General features: G+C 40.2%; 3 protein-coding genes across 4 annotated transcripts; 1 reads left to right on the top strand and 2 right to left on the bottom strand.

Annotated features, from left to right (window-relative positions):
• Positions 1 to 1,528: 1,528 nt before the first annotated feature.
• slc7a14 (solute carrier family 7 member 14) lies at positions 1,529 to 14,856 on the bottom strand. 2 transcript variants are annotated; one of them, XM_023326197.1, is made up of 9 exons: positions 14,773 to 14,856; positions 10,236 to 10,381; positions 8,812 to 9,225; positions 7,362 to 7,598; positions 7,042 to 7,259; positions 6,112 to 6,258; positions 5,046 to 5,254; positions 4,195 to 4,970; positions 1,529 to 3,439 (listed from the first exon to the last, which is right to left on the bottom strand). In XM_023326197.1, the coding sequence occupies exons 3-9, from the start codon at positions 9,110 to 9,112 to the stop codon at positions 3,078 to 3,080; spliced, it is 2,250 nt and encodes a 749-aa protein (XP_023181965.1). In that variant the 5' UTR covers positions 9,113 to 9,225; positions 10,236 to 10,381; positions 14,773 to 14,856; the 3' UTR covers positions 1,529 to 3,077. The 2 variants fall into 2 exon arrangements, with proteins under 2 accessions (XP_023181965.1, XP_005812769.2); XM_005812712.2 differs by lacking the exons at positions 10,236 to 10,381; positions 14,773 to 14,856 and having other exon boundaries at positions 8,812 to 9,237.
• LOC102217805 (tripartite motif-containing protein 16-like) lies at positions 12,161 to 14,255 on the top strand. The gene has a single exon (XM_023326214.1). The coding sequence runs from the start codon at positions 12,185 to 12,187 to the stop codon at positions 13,850 to 13,852; it is 1,668 nt and encodes a 555-aa protein (XP_023181982.1). The 5' UTR covers positions 12,161 to 12,184; the 3' UTR covers positions 13,853 to 14,255.
• Positions 14,857 to 16,165: 1,309 nt separating the features above from the next.
• rpl22l1 (ribosomal protein L22 like 1) lies at positions 16,166 to 17,994 on the bottom strand. Its single transcript, XM_005812704.3, has 4 exons — positions 17,913 to 17,994; positions 16,698 to 16,811; positions 16,431 to 16,552; positions 16,166 to 16,360 (listed from the first exon to the last, which is right to left on the bottom strand). The coding sequence occupies exons 1-4, from the start codon at positions 17,919 to 17,921 to the stop codon at positions 16,216 to 16,218; spliced, it is 390 nt and encodes a 129-aa protein (XP_005812761.1). The 5' UTR covers positions 17,922 to 17,994; the 3' UTR covers positions 16,166 to 16,215.
• Between the last annotated feature and the right edge of the window lie 2,245 nt (positions 17,995 to 20,239).

Genomic DNA, 20,239 nt, shown 5'->3' on the forward strand with positions numbered 1-20,239 from the left:
TTCTTGTTTTGTGTGGTCTCGTTGAGACCAAAAGGGGGAGCTGTTGAGGCGCTTATCAAGCTCAAATACATTCACACACTACACTCTCATATTCTCACACAAAGGGCCTTTGTAATTGTAACATCTATAGAAACTCCTCAGACTCCCGTCTCCCAGGAAAGAGAAACTTAGTTGATAAAATGACGTAAGACATCAGATGACCACCAGGTGCATCCGTAGTATAGTAAACGAATCTTCCCGTTTTTGATCAGATGCTGTATAGACTCGGTCACATCCACACCTAGTCTGTAAGGGTAAGCGTCTCCTTTTTTAGCGCTAAAAAAGAATAAAATAAGTAAAGTCTGATTACTTGTACTGGCTGATTTTCTGCTCTGTGTGCGGTACATTTTTGATCCATTTTCAACAGTCTCTTCGGATTTAGAAATAATTTTATTTGCCATTATAGCTCTAGATATAGATTCTAGTTTGAGAATCTTCAAGTTTTCTGCTAACCTACAGAACATCAATAACTGATCCTGGCTCTGTGACAAACAAGTGCAAAGTGACGGTTAGACAAAAAGAAGAGCAAATACCGAACCTGACGTATGACGTCCGTTCATACGTCAGAGGCATCAAACCCGAGTCTTATGATCTCACGTAATAAATTATGTGACGCCGTGGCGTCAAACTACGCATGTGGACGATTTGCCGTAAACCCTTTAAAGCCGCTTCATGGAACCGGCTGTCTAAAAACCAACTAGGTTCAGTTACTTTTGTTTAGTATTACTGCCTTTAATGTTCTGTGCTTTTATTTTGGTAACGGTAGCTATGGTAACATCAACAGTTCTATCTGAGAAGGTTTAGCTCAACGAAGGAAAACGTTAAGAAGACAGAGAAACGCATCAAAGGCAACTTAAATTTAGCTTCAGTCATTAAGGGAACAACAAGGTAACATTTGAATATATTAAAATGTTTATAAAAATTCTGATTTCTTACATTTATGAAAGGAATTGTACCAATATAACTAGCGGCTGTAATTTTGTCTTGTTCAGCTCTTACAGTGGTTGATGGAAGGAGATAATAAATCATCATTTTACCACCTTCTGAACTGACTGCTGCTTTATGAGGAAGTCCAGCAAATATCCAGGTTCAGCTGCAGAAAGTTTCATAATCCAATATTTTTGCAGAAGAAATTAAAAATGTGGAAAATATGGTTCATAAATATGTAAAATTATTAGGTTTCTGTCTTTAAATTATTGAGCTAATATTTTTTTTCTCTCCATTTTCATGTCGTTTTAATTAACCAACTTTAATTTCAGAATGGGAAGTTTTATTATTTTTAACGTGTAAAAGTAAAAAGAAAAAAAATCTTGATTCAGTTTTTAAGTTTCGAATTTAAGCTGAAATCCTGGACAAAAAGTTGAAAATGTTAGAAAAAAGAGATAAACCTGAATATTTCAAATACTTTTTATTCAACCAAGAAGTTTTTCTTATTTTTCTGTCATATTTAAATGAAATTACCTTGTAAATTATTATTTATATTCTTCTGATTAATCGGTTTAGAAATATTAGACAAAACAAACCGTTCTTATAACTTCAGAGCAGCTGGAAGGCCTCCTTTCCATCACCCTAATCTGCAGAGCAGGATGAGGAAACAACCTGATTTGTCAGCAGGTGAGTTTTGTTTGCCGTTGCCGTGGCGATACCTGAACCTGATCAGGAAGTCAGAGAGCCTTCCCGGGTCTGGAGCTTTATTGTTTTCAACATTAACAGCAAAACGCAGGAAGAGAAAATGTGAGGATGAGGAGACAGAACATCCTGAAACAGCATCCACCCGGACCAGAACCGGACCAGGTTCTGTTTGACTGGAATCGTTGCTCAGGTCTTTATGATGATCCATCATTAATCCATCAATTATCAATAGATTATAGACTGGTTCCGATTTCTGCAAAGCAACAGAAGCCACATTTCCACTGAACATCAAATTACGCAACTTGAAATTATGAAAATTAATTTGAACTTCAAGCTGTGTGAAAACTTCTGCAAGACAATCAAAGTAAGTTGATCATTTAATTCAAATCATTAGAAAGGCGTCTAAGCGAGGACCCGCTGTTAGCAGTAATCCTGAGCAAGCATGTGGCGACAGTGGAAAGAAACGACACCTTTCAACAGGAAACCTCCAGCAGAAACAGAACCAGTAAGAACCCGTCAATCAAAACGCAGAGGAAGGTTAAAGGAAAAAACACAAACAACAAAACCAATCATACCGTAAATAAACCAAACATCAACCAAGAACACAATTTTCTTCTGACCGAGATGCAGTTAAATAAAGAAAATGATAAATAAATTAGAGCTGGGTGAAGCAGTCCACACCTGAACTGATTATTCACACAAAGAAAGACAAATACTGTCAGATTTTGGTCTCTCATAAGAACTTTAGTCAGCAGTCAGAGTTTCCCCTCTGGTTCAGTTTCTACAAACTGTAAACCAGAAACCATGAAGACACTGAGAGGTTTGCCGTCAGGATGTTTCTGCTGAAAGACGATGATGATTCTTCTTTAAACCAGACTGTTGGTGGTCTCAGAGGCTCAGTTTGAGCCCGTCATGTCCGTCAACATGGAGCAACCCAAAAGATGGCTGCCTTGGTTTGAATAAAACTTCTAAAATGACTGATTGATCTGCAACAGATTTTATCATCAGTAAAGGGGCAGCATCATCTAAAATCTTCATGATTCTTGTATGTTTGAGAAATACTTCAATCTCCATGGCAACCATTCAGCTGCAAAAAGCCTAGGTGGACCTTGCCCCGCCTTTGAGGCGCAGCTCCTCCCCCTGAGCTCCTTCAGACTAGCCAGCAGCAATTAGCAAACATCTGGTGGAGCTGCGCATTACTTCTCAGAGCAGCGCTGGTGAAGACGTTGTTAAAGGGTTAATAGAGGAGCTATGTTGGGATGACTTCCTGGAGGCGGAGTTTCAGAAAGAGCAGGAGATTTTAAAGAGACAGAGACCTAATTTCAAGGTGTAAAATTACTAATTAAATTTCTTTACAGTCATATTTGATATACAACATTTTTATAACAGTTTCAGTCCTCCTCAATTCAGTCATCTTCATCATCAAACCCAAAGTTGGTCCGTCCTCTGGACCTGCTGCCTCTGGTCGGGTTCTGGACTCCGGCTCCAGACTGGTACCCCTGCTGGTCCCCGTCATCCTCTCCCTGGCTCTCATATGGCTCCTCCTCCTGGCCCTGGTTCTGGTGGCGGTGCCGGCTCTCCTCCGGGGCAGACCAGCCCTGGTAGGGCCTCTCGTCCTTCTCCTGGGGGTAAAGGTCGTCGTCAGGGGAGAAGGTGTCATCCAGGTTGTCGTCATAGCGACGGTAGGAGCTGGCGTGGGCCTGCTGCTCGCGGGCATCCAGCTCCAAGGTGCTGTGCCAAACGCCGTAGCAGCCATAGATCAGCAGGCCTGAGGGCAGAGGAAAACAGGCGGAGATTTAACAAATTCTTGTTTCTGATTTATTTACCAACTTAGAGACACATTTTATAGAATACTGGGCTTCTAGAAAAACACGCAGAATATTATAAAATGTTTAACACTGTCCATTATTCAGAGCAGCTGTTAGAAACCTGAGGCCTGATCATCAACGGCCCAAACACAGCAGAGTACGATCAGAAACTCATGAAAGGAACGCAGCGTGTGACAACTTTATCGTTTTTAACAAGTTCATTTCATTCTGACATTAATGCCAGTGCTGCCACCTGGTGGGAAAAACATTTTCAAGTAGCTTCACAATATATCAAATCACATTTATTTATTTGTCTGATATTGCAACTTCAAGGAACCATTTGGATGCAATATTTTGTTAGTTACCATATTTGAACAAACATGCATGCAAATCAAATTTTGCATGACAGAAATAAAAATGGACTGTTGATTGGACTGTTTCTGACTCCCCCCACATTTGGGTTTGCTCCCAAATATGTCAGGTCTACTTATTCTAACCCTCAAATAAAAAGGTGAAAGACAGTTTAAGTACCACAAAATTAGGAAATAAGATTCAGCTGAATTTCACAACTGAATGTAACTAAATACTTAGGACTGAAAAGTTCCTTTAAATCAAATTATTTCCTCTTTGTTTGCAGCATTGTGTACTGACACGTAGGAAAGCTTTGATGCTACATTTCGAGTCTAAAATGAGCAATCTGAAGGTTTGAACTCACCTATCAGACACCAGATAGTGAACCTGGCCCAGGTGAGAGAGGACAGTTTTAGCATGAGGTAACTGTTAACCAAAATGGCCGCTGCAGGAACGAAGGGAACACACGGCGCCATGTAGGGCAGCCTCTGCTTGCTCTCCGGCTGCTGTATGATGAGCATCAGGAGCTTCGCCAGTGATCCCAGCATCAGAGTCGCCATCAGGCCGGAAAACACCGCTGCGGCGCCTGAGCCCTGCTCCACACCAAATATGACGGTGGACCAGAAGAGGAAGGACATGAAGAAGAGGGACAGGGTGCATCTGGTGACGATCTGACCGGAGGCCGGGGTTGGGCGTGCCGTTGAGTCGGGGATTCCCAGCCGGAGTCGCAGGGTGTAGTAATGGCCGCCCAGAAGTCTTTTCAACAGAGAGGGAGGTCCGGTGTGAAAATGCGAGTCGTCTGATTCGCCTTCAGTCCCACCAGCGTGGTAGGAGGATCCGTCACGGTTGGAGCCTTCCATCATGATGTGGTCATCTTTGGTAGGTTCATCTCCAACGTCCTTGATGTTGTCCACGTCTTCCTCTGAGATAAACTGGTGTGTGTCTGTCTCTTTGTCGGGCTGGTAGCGAAGCAGCAGCACACACACACTAACCAGAGTGTAAGCCAGCAAAGTGCCAATGGACATCATCTCGATCAGGTCCTGGAGGCTCACCAGGAGAGCCAGAACGGCCGCGAAGCTTCCCGACACCACACACGCCACCGCTGGAGTGTGTGTGAGAGCTGAGACATGCGTCAGGAACCTGCAAATACACACAAAACAGTAAATTAGCTTTTGTTTGTTTTATTATGTTGGTGTGCTTCAGCTGAGTCTTCACCTGAACAACAGACCATCGCGGGCCATGGCATAGATGACCCTTGGCATCGGGAACAAGGAGCCCAGCAGTGAGACTGTGAGTCCAGCTATGGAGCCAACAGCCACGGTGTATTTTCCCCACATGAAGCCGTGAACAGCAAACATCTCCATGAGTGGAGCAGAGCCATCGATCAGGTTATAGGGAACCATCAGAGTGAGGATCACGCTCACCTGGAGGGAAAGCAAAGACCACAGTTAGTGTTTTACTCAAAACTGCTTAGGAATGAGGACCAATCAGGAGATGCTGTGTTGGCGCAGCGGCAAAACACAACCCACATATGGAGGCCTTAGTCCTTGTGGTAGTAGTCGCAGGTTCGATTCCCGGCCTGCCGACACTTGCCAGATGTCTTCCCCCTTTTTCATTACCATATTTCCTGTATGAACTACTTTCAAATAAAGGTCAACAGAGCCAACGAAACCTTTTAAAAAAAGAAATGAGGACCAGTCAGGGACTAAACATTCAAGGCATCCAGACCCAGTTAAGATTTTGAATATCAAGGCAAAACCAAGACATTAACACACCAAGTCGACATCAAAATGACGGAATCCCAACACCAGGACAAGATCAGAAATACAAGGTTCCAGACCAAGTCAAGATCAAGTCCAAAGATACACAAGATAAAGACTTTAAAAGGCTAAGATCAAAACCAGGTTCTCCTAAACAAAGTCAATATCAAAACATTAAAGGGCCCATAAACCAACTTGATCAATACAGCAGAGTCTCAACACCAGGACAAGACCAAACACCAAGGGTTTTAGACCAAGTCAAGATCCAGACCAGAGAGTCTCTGAAGAGGGTTCAGACTAAGTAAAGATCAAAACCAGGTTCTCCTGAACCAACAGCTCAGTACCAAGAGTCCAATACAAACCAGAGTCAAAACAAAAGCTGTTTTCTAATGATTTCTTAAGGGGACAAAGTTATTTTCCCCTAAACCTAATAAATAACACACCCAGCAGCGTTTTGAATCCTCCTTTCAGGAAGCGACGATGTGTTTTTTATGTTTAAAGATGAACATCTGTGAACTGACCGAGACGTAGGCGGTGAGGCAGGTGACCAGCGAGGCGGTGATGGCGTAAGGGATGGATGTGTTGGCATTTTTCGCCTCCTCTCCAGTTGTTGCGATGATGTCAAACCCAATGAAGGCGTAGAAACACGTAGCTGCACCTTTCATCACCTAGACACGGAAAAATTACAGAAACTGATCAAAACTTTGACAATTTGTAGTTCAAATGCAAAAGTAGCAACAAACCTACTAAAATAAATTAAGGAGCAAAAATGAAACACTTTCAAACAAAAGCTGGCCAAGACTGAAAAATGTTTAGGGCTAGGGTTAGGGTTAGGGTTAGGGTAGGGTTACCCTACCCGGTTAAATGTTTTTAATGAGAGCAACAATTAAAACTGCTTCCAAGAGTCATAAACAAAGTGCATGAAGGGAAACTTTACTCGATTGTTTCCAAGTTAAAAGCTCCTTAACGATATGAGTTTAAGCATTTTGGACTAGTAGATAAAAAGAGAAGGAATAGTGCATTTCCAACAAACAATATCAGAAATGTTGAAAGTTTGAAAAGTCAGAAATTTTGAGGTTGATCTCAGAAATGTTCTAGAAAATAATGTAGAAATTTCAGTTACAAAAGTTGCATGTTTTCTTTTTTTCCACGTTTTTTCTAAAAAAAAAATTCTGAAATGAATCTCAACTGAGTTTCTTTCTATTAAATTTTTGACTTTCCAAACTCAGACATTTTCTGTTTTTTTCTAGAAAATATGTGAGATTTTTTGGCAGAAATCTCGTTTTTTCTGTCGATGGTCCTGCTGTACTTTCAATACAACAGGAGTTTACCATATCTTTTAAAAATGTCCTCCTTTAAATTCAAAACTAAAGTAGCTGTCAAAGTGTGAATATTGTTTAATAATTTCTGATTTTGGATCATGTGACCATGTGAACGTCGCCATGTCTCACCCCGGACCAGCCGTACGGCAGGAACCTGCTGCCCTCCCAGTTGCTAGCTGACAGGAAGAAGAGCCCGGCAATGATCATGAAGGCCCAGACAACGACGTTGACGACGTTTAGGACGTTATTGAAGCCCACAGAGTTTTTCACACCGAGGGCGATGATCACTGTGACCAGCAGGGCGATGAACAGGGCCAGCAGGTCGGGATACGTGTCCTCACCTTTACCTGAAACACAGGAAGAGAATGAATGACTTTCTGGATCGGATCCAACTTTATTTTTAGGACCACAGCAAACTCCAGCATTGTTAATGAGCTGCAGTCACTGACCCAGTCCTCTGAGCGTGCCCAGGTGTGTTATCATGTAGTTACTGATGCTGTGATTGGCCAGCGAGTCGAACATGCTGCTGAGAGCCGACGCCCCGGCCGCCGTGCCGATCAGATACTCCAGGATCAGATTCCAGCCGATGAAAAACGCCACAAACTCGCCGACCGTCACGTAGCTGTAGGTGTACGCCGAGCCCGTGGTTTTAGGGACCCGGACTCCGAACTCTGCGTAGCAAACTCCTTCAAGGAAAACACAGAAACATGACAACAAATTCATTCAAGTTCTGACAAAAACATCCAAACGTTACTAATGAAAGACAGTAATTAGGCAAAATGTTATATCTTTGTTGAGAATTTGAAAATGGGTAGTATCTGTTTGAGGAATGTATGTTGAACTAAAACCATTTTTAAATTGGTGCCAAAAGGTTGAAAAAGTAAAGCAACAGAGGAAGTTCCAAAAATATGTAAAAGAATTAAAACTGAATGAGAAAAACTTTAACAGGTAGGCCAAAGTCAAAGACAACAAAGTTCAACAAACTCTAATAAGATGGTCACCAAATAAACATCAGATAAAAAAACAGTGGAAACATGTTGGGTAAGAAAGCGAGAAGGCCTGTGTCACTCCTTATGTTTCGTCTCAACAGTCATTTCACCAAAGCAGCAGCAAATATATTCATTCAAAGGAGCAAAACAAAATGACTACAGTTATAAATGACAACAGAAATAACAGCACAAGAAAAAAACTAATTTTAACGTATTGTTTCTGTTTACATATAGGCTAGTGGAAGAGCTAGTGCAGCACAGGAAGCTGATACAGGAAGCTAGAAAAAGGCTGAATACATACACACTGAAACTATTGAAATCATAACCAAAATATTAACTAACATCTTTACATTGAACATAAACAAAACAATATGGACTGTAAGTGATTTTTTTTGTCAAGCTAGCATTAGTACTGTAACCCAGCAAGACAAAACAGGAAGCTAGAAGAGTAGTAGATTAACAAAAATATTACTGATTGTAGCATTGTTATTACAGACGTAAAGAACAAAATTACAAACTCTGCACTTATTGTTGGTTCTTACATAAAACCATAAAAACTGGGGTTAGCATTACCACAGTTAGCTGCTACAAACTTAGAAAATTAGCTTTTCAAAACATGAAAACAACTTTTAGAGAAAAACAATAAGCACTTCACAAGATTTTATTTAATTTTATTTGCACATTTGTTTTATTTTTCTGATTTCTAATTTTCCTGATATATTTAATCCTTACAAAATAACTTTCATTTTATTGTTGACATGAAACCACAGACACATAATTTCCCTTCCAGATCAATAAAGTCTCTCTCTCTGCCAATTCTTTTATTTTTTCCTAATCAGTTGGTTTGTGTTGGTAAAAGTTCATTTTTAAAAGTAATCTCTGAGTTTCCATCATGGTTGAGGCCGTTTACCTGACAGTATGGAGGCCAGCGCCGCAATGATGAAGGACAGGATGACCCCTGGCCCGGCCATCGCCTTGGCGACCAGCCCGGCCACCACGTACATCCCGGTGCCCACGCAGCTGCCCACGCCCAGCGACACCAGGTCCAGGGTGGTGAGGACCTTGGCCAGCCCCGCGGCGGCGCCCTCCGGCAGCTCAGTGAGGTCGTCGGCGCCGTGGGCCATGGAGCCCACGGGTTTGGTCCTCAGCAGGCGGGAGCTCATGGCGAACCAGGCCTCGCCCAGCGACAGCTGACCCAGCCACGCCGCCATCGCTCCACCTGCTGATCACCTGCTGATGTTAACGAGCTTCACAGCCTGCCTGCCATCGCTCCAGTCTCACCCGGACCGCACCAGAACCAGAACCCAGAGGAAGAGGAGAGAAGCTATGAAGACACAAAACGACATGTTGTGGTTAATCTGGAGAAATTCACTAAACGCTCAGATGGATTTCAGATGGAGGTTGCTGGAACGGAGCGGTTCTGCTGGTTTCCATTAACACTGGTACCACATTCCTGAACTGGTTCCAGTTCAGCACAGCAAAAGCCTAGAAGTGTTTCCAACTCTTATCTCTCCTTGCTGAGATGATTTCACTTTTACTTCAGGTCTGTTTGGTCCTTCAGCCTCTGATTTAACATCCTGCCGCGGTTCCTGTGGACCTGCTGGGTTTTCATTCATTATTTTACAATAATATGAAACTTATTTGCTGTTTGTTCTGTATAATTTTAGTCAATACGGGTCAAAGGTCATTGCTTGTGTCTGTTTCTGCATCAATTCAGAAAATATTTTGCAACAAATCTAGTCCAGGTGTTCCTGTTTCTTCTTCTTCTTCTCTTCCTCCTCAGTTGTTGTTTTCTAGCTCAGTGATCCAAGTTGCATCTTGTTTGTATTTACTGACAGGATCCTCAGCGGTTAGAAGATCTGCAGGATTTGGAGATTCTGGAGGATTTTCTACATTAAAATAATTATGGCTTTAAACACATTGTGACAAAATCCACCTTCATTTCTGCTTTAAAACCAGCAAAATATTCATAATTTGCAGAACCAATATTGAGTCCTGCCTTCGGGGTTCTGGTTCTGTGAACAGTTGATTCCCAGTTGGCCCAGTTGGTTCCCAGTGGGCCCAGTTGGTTCCCAGTTGGTTCCCAGTGGGCCCAGTTGGTTCCCCTGCTCTGCTGTTCTTCTGACCCACTTGAGCGAGACTCGTTCTCTGAAACTTTAATGACGCCGTGGATCGACTTTCACAGTGGAAAACTACAACAAACCAACTTCTGGTCCTGTTAAAGTGCAGCTTCACCATCCAGGTGATGAAAACAGAAACACCTGCGACAAACAGCAGCAGATTAAAGCAGCTGCAGCAGCTGCAGCACACCTGAGCACACAGGTAAATACTCACTGGCCGTGTCCGTCCTGCTGCTGAGCGGGTCTGAGCCGCGGCGCTGCAGAGTCTCTTTACTCCTGCAGAGCGGCGTCATCCGACCAGGCTGCTGAAATATTCAGCATCATGTTTGTTTCTATGGAAACTCAGCAGGCGGAGCTTCCCTGGAAAAAAGGTTTGGGTTTAATTATCTGCACAATAAAATGTTTTTGTTTTGATGTTAATAAAATAATATGAAGGATATAATCTGAGATAAAGTTATAAAAGGAACGCCTGTATAAGTTTCCCTATTGGTCAATCAGTTGCTATGGAAACAATTTCATATCAGTTTGTTATTGAAGCAATTTATTTAAGATAAGATGATTTATTTGTTTCCCTTGGGAAAAGTTTGACTTAAAAGAAAGAACAGTGTGATAAAGATGAAACAAAAGTTCAAATCAAAGACAATAAAAGCATAAAACTCAGTTAATTCAATAAACATACAAAGCATTTCAAAATAAACCAGTCTGTTACTGGTTTTGTACCAGTAAAAGACTGAGTTTTGTACTTTTAAATTAGTTTTTAAAAGTACATTTTCAGAAAAGCAGCTCTAACCTGCAGTGAAATTATAACGTTTTTCACTGCATTCTGAACAAAATTATATTAAATAAACTAATTAAAACAAAAATCTAAATGAAAAAGCAGTTTAATACATTAAGTAAAGCCAGTACAAATAATAAAAAATAAATAAATCTGAAATTTAAAAAAAGACTGCAAGTGATTTTTTAAAAGCCTCTATTAAGTTAAATTATATTTAAAAAAAATCAAATGAATATTATTTAAATGAATAAAATGCCACCAATGGAATAAATGAATAAATGACACTATTCTATAAATTAAAATTTAAAAATCTCATTTAATAAATAAATTAATAAAAGTGAAATAAAGAAACTAAATTCATCAGAGAATATTTCAGTGTTTTCATGAACAATACTGTAGCATAAAACTGCAGAGCTGGATGTGGTGTGTTGGTTTAATCTGGTGGTAATCTGATGCTCAGAGTCAGATTACAGCCTCACCTGCAGGCTGCAGGTTTACGGAGGAAACGGGACAGAAAAATACCTCCGAGTCCAGCAGCTTCAAGTCAAAGATTTTAGGTCGTTTTCCAGCTATTTGGATGCAAATATTTTGAGTAGATTTTATTTTCATTTCCACACCAGGACTGTGTGACTCCACAGCTGCTTGTGTCTCAATAATGTTAGCAGATGTTGGCAGCTATGATGTAATCTAGAGATTCTGTTTTAAACTGAGTTTATACACCTCTGGAAATTAAACGTTTCTCTGATTTTACTCTTTATAAGTTTATGTTTGAGTAAAATGAACATTGTTCTTTTATTCTATGAATTACTGACAACATGTCTCTTAATTTTGTTTGTGAATGTATGGAAATAAGCAGTTAGATTTAGAAAACTGCACCAACAAATATCTTCTCGTGGGTCTTAGCCCTGCTGGGGGCTCAGCAGCCCTAAAGGTCAGATCCTAGAATCGGCCCTGGTTCCCAGCAGCCTGGCTGGTCGTCCGGAGCCCAGCCTGGTGGTGAACTCAGGATCGCTGAGGGGTGTGACCCAGGGTTGGGTTCCCATTTATTAAAAAGCAATCCCTCTGGTATCTGCCTTGCTGAAACTCCCACAGAATCCAGTTGCGATCTGAAAAGAAAGATGGCTCCCATCCCCTCCTTTCATTTTCTGAGGCTGTCGCAGCATTGCAGAGTCACACCAGCTTCAGATGCCTTCAGTGAACCGATTACATTTTAGATTTCTAAGTTTTGATAAGTCAGTTGTTTTGAACAAAGAAATGTTGTGCTGACAGTTAAACCTGATATTCCTCTTCTTCCTGCTCTGAAACGCGCCCTGACTGGGTGGAGCCAAGGTCTGCTGAAGGCGAAAGCTGATTCGAAACTCACACAGTCACTGAGACTGAGAGCAGAAATGGAGCAGAATCAGCTGGACAGAGAAACTTTCTCCTGTCCGATCTGTCTGGATCTACTGAAGGATCCGGTGACGATTCCCTGTGGACACAGCTACTGCATGAGCTGTATCAAAACCCACTGGGATGAAGAGGATCAGAGGAGAATCCACAGCTGCCCTCAGTGCAGGGAGACGTTCATACCAAGGCCTGTTTTGAAGAAAAACACAATGTTTGCAGCTTTAGTGGAGCAATTACAAAAGACTGAACACCAAGCTGCTCCTGCTGATCCCCGCTATGTTGGACCTGAAGATGTGGTTTGTGATTCCTGCACTGGAAGAAAGCTGAAAGCCATCAAGTCCTGTTTAGTCTGTCTGGCCTCTTACTGTGAGAAACACCTTCAGCCTCATTATGATTCAGCTGCATTTCGGAAACACAAGCTGGTGGAGCCGTCCAACAACCTCCAGGAGAAAATCTGCTCTAAGCACGATAAGTTGTTGGAGATCTTCTGCCGCACTGATCAGAAGTGTATCTGTTACCTCTGCACTATGGATGAACATAAAGGCCATGAGACAGTCTCCGCTGCAGCAGAAAGGACTGAGAGGCAGAAGAAACTCCAGGAGAGACGAGGAAACATCCAGCAGAGAATCCAGGACAGAGAGAAAGATGTGAAGCTGCTTCAACAGGAGGTGGAGGCCATCAATCACTCTGCTGATAAAACAGTGGAGGACAGTGAGAAGATCTTCACCCAGCTGATCCGTCTCCTCCAGAAAAGAAGCTCTGATGTGAAGCAGCAGATCAGATCCCAGCAGGAAACTGAAGCGAGTCGAGTCAAAGATGTTCAGGAGAAGCTGGAGCAGGAGATCACTGAGCTGAAGAGGAAAGACGCTGAGCTGGAGCAGCTCTCACACACAGAGGATCACAACCAGTTTCTCCTCAACTACCCCTCACTGCCAGCACTCAGTGAGTCTACACACTCATCCAGCATCAACATCCGTCCTCTGAGACACTTTGAGGACGTGGCAGCAGCTGTGTCAGAGCTCAGAGAGAAACTACAGGACGTCCTGAGAGACTCATGGACAAACATCTCACTGAAAATCACTGAGGTGGATTTTCTACTGCCAGGACCAGAACCAGAACCAAAGAGCAGAGCTGGATTCTTAAAGTATTCATGTGAAATCACCATGGATCCAAACACAGCTCACACACAGCTGGGCCTGTCAGAGGGGAACAGGAAGGTGATGAGGATGAATCAACCTCAGCTTTATTCTACTCACCCAGACAGATTCACTAATTATTCTCAGGTTCTGAGCAGAGAGAGTCTGACTGGACGTTGCTACTGGGAGGTGAAGTGGACCGGGTCGGTTTGTGTTGCTGTCGCATACAAGAACATCAGCAGAGCAGGAGGTGAGCTTGAATGTAGATTTGGACGCAATGACAAATCTTGGGCATTAGATTGTCAACAAAAAGGTCTTGAATTTGTTCACAAAAGCATCTGGACCTCCATCCCGGGTCCAGTTTCCTCCAGACTGGGAGTGTATCTGGACCACGGAGCAGGTCTTCTGTCCTTCTACAGCGTCTCAGAAACCATGACTCTGATCCACAGAGTCCAGACCAGGTTCACTCAGCCGCTTCACTCTGGGGTTGGGATTGGTTTAGGAAGCTCTGCAGAGTTCAGTAAACCCAACTAGCTTTCCTCTCCTCTCTGATGCTTGATCCGGGTTCATGGTTCTGATGTCTCTGCTGTTTGGTTCTTCTCTGGTTTAAATGTAGCTCTCTGTGTTCCAGGAAATCACTGCTGATGTTTTCTTTCATCATTATATGATACAGAAATATTTAAAAGTCTAAACTTGTCTGGGCTCTGATGGCTTTAAAATTTGTACTGATTGTTTTGAATATTCTGGTTTCTCCTCCACTGCTCTGCAGAACAAATGTTGTTTAAATCATTTGGAATTGAAGTGAACTGGACTTGATTCTGTTTTCCTTATTGTGATCCAAAGAAAATACGGAAATCAACTTAGAAATGATGCTGTTTTATGTCTGCTTTTCTCTCTTTGGCGTGCTTCAATAAAACGACTTGATTACAGAGAAATGTGGAATATTTTCTCTTCATTATGACAATAAATTGTGAGTTTTTTCATCTAAAAGGCAGAAATATTTTTTTCAGTGTGTCTCATGATTACTCCTAAATGGTGGGTTTAGTTTGAAGGTCTTCATGTTTTCCAGTCATGGTGAAATCTATTGGGATCCAAACACACATGGTTCAGTAAACCACGGCCCCAGATCTGATCCTGTATGTTAGTTTGATCTTTGAAACAACCAAAAGCTACTAAATCTGTGGAAAATTCAGAATGTTGTGAGGATTTGATTTGCAGACTCTTCATGACGTCAGAGAACCACACAGGTTATTGCAGCCGTTTGTAAAGTTACACAGTAATTTACTCAGGTTTATTTTTGCCTGTTAAAAAAAAAGAGTTAATTTAATTGTCAAACTAAATATTTAGGTTGCTAGCTAAATTTCTAGCTCGTAACTACATATTTAGCTCATATGCAAACTAGCTTGCTGATAAACGGAAGTGGAACATCAAAATAAAAGCTGGGTTTTGCAGACCTTTTATGAGGCTCCGCTGCTGACGGAACTGAATCGTTTCATTCATCGCTTAATTAACGTTTTTATATATATAATCGATTCTTTTCCTCTTATATGGCCAAAGTGTTAGCTGAAAACAGGACGTACTGTTTTAGCGGCTACGTTTACTCATGTTTCTATAGCAACAGCGGTCAAGCCAGATGACTTCCGGTTCGTGTTCGATTCACTCTATGTAGGTGCTAACAATAAATATTTTTGTTCTTTTAGTTAGGAATGAATAAACAGGAAGTTTTCATCTTCGATAGCCGCTCTAAGAATGAATGAAGATGAACCGGAAGTGTTCTGGAGTGACCGATCCAGAAACTGTTGCTGTAACTGCATGAAAACATGTAAGTGTAGCCGTTACGACAACAATTAACACATTACAGAGAATAAACGAGCAAAAAACATTAAATATGAAACCATTCAGACCAGCAGCGGAGTTTAGGGCCTCAAAACACAGCTTTTGTTTTGATATGCTACTTCCGCTTTTGCAGCTAATTTGTATGCTAGGAAACCTAAATAATTAGTTACGAGCTAAGTATTTAGCTTGTAACTAATTATTTAGTTATAAGTTAAATATTTAGCAGAGAAAATAAATGTTTAGTTTGAAAATTAAATGTCCAGTTTGGAAAATAAATATTTAGTTTAGAATTAAACATTTAGTTAGAGTAAATATTTAATTATAAACCAAACATTTTGTATTTATCTTTTCAATTAAATATTTAGTTTGGATCTCTGACATAAAAATATATGAATAACATGGTGAAAACATGACTTTTAAAAGTTAATCTCCCAAATGGTTTTCTCTCTGACAGGCTAAATAAACTAAAATATTGCTCTTATTTTATTAATAACTTTACATCCCGTCTCTTTGCCACACGGTTCTGTGAATCTTCTACTTTCAGAACCGTTTTGATCTAAAGAAAAACTTCCAGCTTTTAGTTCAACTAATGGAAAAATAAACGTTTTTCTCTCTTGGCTTCTTTCACCTCCAGTTGTTTTCTATTAATTTATATCTTTATATAATTTTCTCAGGTCTGTTCTGCTTGTTGCGTCATCAGATTTATATGCTTCTGTTACTTTGGGTGTTTCCTTGTCGCCTCTTAAAGCATCTGGAGTTTCTCTGGGTTTGTTTCATTCCTCATTTCAATCTCTAGCTGCAGTTAAACAGTTGAATCATTTTTGCAGCTTCCTGTCGGTCTTTGCTCGATCTCTCTAGATTGAATCTTATTGCGCCATCTGTTGGCAGCTAGATTAACTTTTTTAAAGGGGGAAAAAATCTAAATTTTTCTTCATTTTCACGTCTGACTGCGTAACTGCTTTTACAGAGAATATTGTATTTGTGCTTAGATGATAAAAAACATAAAGCGAATTATTTTCTTCTCCACTTTTATTCTCCTGAACACAGAAATCTGCAGCTCTTCACTCGTCTGCCTCAGACTCTTCGTCATCCTGGCTGATCTGGAAGTAGCGCAGCTCGTAGGTCTCCTTGTCGGACGCCACCACCCTCAGCCAGTCCCGCAGGTTGTTCTTCTTCAGGTACTTCTTGGTCAGGTACTTCAGGTACCTGCCAGAGAAGACGACGGCTCAGTTCTTCTGTTAACGCCATCTCTAACAGCATCGCAGGCCTCGCTCACCTCTTGGAGAACTGTTTCTCAGACGTTACGTTGATCTTGTTCTTCATGCGGCCGACCTGGACGATGTTCCCCAGGTTCCCCGTCTTCCCGTTCACCTTGATCCGCTCTTTCAGGAAGGTTTCCTGTCACACAGAGCACAATAATGCGCTAGGGAAGGGAACCCTAGTCCACATGCAACATTAGCTGCTAGCAAAACCAGTCAATTTAATGTTGCTATGGGAACCGTGACGGCTGTAGAGGTCACATCTATAGACAGAAGGGACTTACAAAGTTTGCGGAGTCCAGGATGCCGTCCTCCACTGGGTGGGTCAGGTCCAGGGTGAACTTCCAGGACGGGGCTTTTCTGGACTTCTTGCCTGCAGCGACTCTCCTCTGTTTGATCTGCAGCACAAAGCAGCATCTTTACCTCCATGAGTCACAGCCCAGACCTCACTTTATCCGAACCAAACACAAGCTCTCTGAAATCATTTCTTACTGTGAAAAATTAACAAAGTATAGAAGGAAAGTAACGGTTACTGTGAATACTTTGGATAATAAAGGACTATGTGACGGTCGGCCATCACATGCTGCTATAAACTAAACTTTAAATTAATACTCAAAACCACAATCATGCTATTGTTATTCTACATTTAATAATTTGCGGCTTGTTTGTTTGTTTTTTAAATCAGACATGGAACAAGTTACATTTTCTCTGATTGCATTAATGACTTCAAAGTATTATTGATGCTACAAAGAAGTTCTCAAACCATTAATCAGATTAATGGTGATGAATTATGAACTTAAGTAATAAATTGTTAAGAGTGTAGAGACTAAAAGAGGCCATTTGCTGAAAGAACACATTTATAGCAGTAATTCAGCCTGAACTGTTCAACAATACACACATTTTGGGCAACAAATGTAAATGTTTCAGCTTATTGATTCAGGTACATAAATAATGTATTGTGCAGGTGTAAGTTTATTTTATTATATGCTGATTTCATAAACGCTATAATTTCTCCTTTAGGGTCAAACTTGGACCATTTAATATTTCTAGTGCACTGGATCAGCCCACAACTACTGTACAATAATAACTCAAATACAGTATAAGCTACACAGAAATAAAAATGTTTTGTAAACATTTATAAATCCTAAACTGGTAAGTAGCAAAAAGACCACGAATAAGCCGACATGACTACAAGGCAACGAGCTACCTATCAACCAAAAACAAAGCACGTTAAAAATTCATCTGAATGGATAAAATTATTCATAAAGAAAATCCACTATTTTTTATGCGGAGTCTGGTCTACCGGCAGCCTGATACTGGAACACGTGTACAAGCTAACGCTAACTGCCCTGTTTCTACACTCCTTATTCAGAAAAACTATTAAAATCACGCAGCGATACTGTAACAATAATAATCTATATATGTTTTAAGTAAAGAGACAAACAACAACTAAAATCACGTCTATTTCGCTAAATGGATGAGGAGCGAACCGGACTCACCGGCGCCATGTTGAGACCGAACGGGAAAAGGAAGAAACGGATGTGACGCACAGGGACGTAAGACGCACGGCTTGAAACGGCTTTCCCAAATATGGTCAATGCCACATCTGCCAAAAATAATAGAATACATGTGAAAATAACAATTTACAACCTAATGACACGGGGAAAGTATCACGTAGATACATTTATTGAGTAATTTTGTGGAAAAAAATTAATTTAGAGTAATTTTACTCCAACATGCTTTTTACAATTACTTGATCATTTTTGTAGCTTTATCAAATAAAGAACAAACATATATTAATAAAATCTACACCAGATCCAGAAACATAACCTATAGTTTATGTTGAAATGAGACTTCTTGTTTGGAGACGAGCTTCAATTTTCTGATATTATTTTCTATTTGCAAAACCCTTTGTGCTATTTGGAAATAAAGAACATACAGTATAGTCAGTAATATATATTATCAGTTGACATACTTCACCCTGTGCTAACATACATTGCCTGCTTTAAATATTATTTTTATAAGTTTATTGAAACTAATTGGAAAAGTGTTTTTTTTTCTGCCTCAACTTATTCTGTAGTTATGTTACCTATTTGTATAATTTTCCCACATTTTAGTCTTTAAATTCAAGAATTTACACATAAAATAATATTTTCTCCATCTGACAATCAGTTAGTACTTAAGTAGCCTTTTTACTAAATACTTTTGTAGTCTTACTTGAGGTATTTCTTAGTGACACATTGTTACTCCAGAGTATAATTTCTACCCATCTTTGCTAATAAAGTAGCAGATGTTTTAATAATTAAATAAACACACATTTGAACTTAGAAACAGCAGCTATCATGATTTTTCTCTATAAAAGAGGAAAGTTTGGTCACTGCAGGACAGACGTTGTTTTCCCTTGTTGGTCCAAAGGTCAGTTGTTGCCAAACTCGGCCTGATAATAAAGCTGCTGGTCCTGTCCGATCATTGACCCGCAACACGTCTCCCAGCCTGCAGAGGAAATCAGCCGTCTGCATGAGTCACAGAAACCGTAACTTCACCCTGAAAGGGAAGAGCTGGAAAAATGGAAGAAAGAAAGAAAGAAGCATGCATTCATTTTTCCAGTGAGCAGAAGGCAGTGATTCATCTGCATGCTGGGTGTTTCTGCCATGGCTTCAAATACTACAACACAGGAGGAGGAGAAGAAAAAATGCTTCAAACAGGAACTCAAAGTGACTCACAGGGCCTGAAGATGAGGAAATAAAATCTGGTTTTATTTCAACCACATTGTTACAAAACTCAGTTCTCTGGAGTCTTGATTTCAAAATCAGGGCTGCAGGGAAATAATAATTGTAGAAATATTGAATTCTGTGCATTTAATTTTGTGGAATTATGGAACTTCAAATCAAAAGATGACTTCAGATTATAACAGGAAAAATGAATGAAGAATTATTTACAAAAGCAGTAACATGAGATAAAAGCTTCTACGACACTAGAGGAATCTTTCAGTATTCAGCTTTATTTGAAGTAAATATATATTGACTCAATTTCAAAGTTATGTTTGAGTAACAACAGCATCAATAAAATAATCAACATACTGTGAGCAGGCTATCTTATTCCTTAAGTGCCTAATGGTGCTAATTAGCATCATACTTCAGTTTATACTAATGGTGGATGCTCTGTGACTGGGAACAAAAACACAATACATTTATTGTATAAATCCAGACATTACAGTGCTAAGATGGCTGCAGAAACCCGGCTGTTGATTGAGAAAATTTGTATCCAAGATACAAAAAAAAATAAAAATTAAGAGAAATTCTTTGAAAATATCACATGACAAGACTTTAAAAAACAAACACTGTAATAACTGTAAATATGATTTCATGACATGTTAATCATCATAATGACTGCAAACAAACACAGACATGAATTATTTCTATTTATTTAATGTATTAAGATAAACTTGTTTTACCATCACAGCCAAATAAATGAGAATATCAATAGTTGCTCTCAGGATAATTAATTAACTAATTACTTTTACTTGAGTAACTGACAAAAAAAAGTACTTTAGGTTACTGACAAACTTAAATACATTTAGAAATGTTTCCTTTACTTGAATTTTATATAAATACAGATTTTGCACTTAATTATATTCACCTAATTACATAATTTTTGCTAATTAAATCAAAATAGTTAAACTTCTATGTTTTTAAGTGTAAAGTTACTTGCAGTGGAGGCTCCTTTTTAATCAGCTGATGTTCCAGTTCAGGTCCGATCAGTTCGGCGCCGATCACCCGGTAATCAATACATTTATTGGTTCCTTTAGGGAGACGACCAGAACCGA

The sequence above is a fragment of the Xiphophorus maculatus genome, chromosome 21 (genome assembly GCF_002775205.1).
Source record: "Xiphophorus maculatus strain JP 163 A chromosome 21, X_maculatus-5.0-male, whole genome shotgun sequence".
NCBI classification, from domain to species: Eukaryota; Metazoa; Chordata; class Actinopteri; order Cyprinodontiformes; family Poeciliidae; genus Xiphophorus; species Xiphophorus maculatus.

Coding starts and splice junctions, on each gene's coding strand:
- slc7a14 (XM_023326197.1), bottom strand. CDS start 9,112: ATGGCGGCGTGGCTGGGTCAGCTGTCGCTGGGCGAGGCCTGGTTCGCC. Junction 7,599..8,811: donor GCTGGCCTCCATACTGTCAG/GTAAACGGCCTC, acceptor TTTTCCTTGAAG/GAGTTTGCTACGCAGAGTTC. Junction 4,971..5,045: donor CGCGATGGTCTGTTGTTCAG/GTGAAGACTCAG, acceptor GTGTATTTGCAG/GTTCCTGACGCATGTCTCAG.
- LOC102217805 (XM_023326214.1), top strand. CDS start 12,185: ATGGAGCAGAATCAGCTGGACAGAGAAACTTTCTCCTGTCCGATCTGT.
- rpl22l1 (XM_005812704.3), bottom strand. Junction 16,553..16,697: donor TCCTGGACTCCGCAAACTTT/GTAAGTCCCTTC, acceptor TCTGTGTGACAG/GAAACCTTCCTGAAAGAGCG. Junction 16,361..16,430: donor GAGAAACAGTTCTCCAAGAG/GTGAGCGAGGCC, acceptor CTTCTCTGGCAG/GTACCTGAAGTACCTGACCA.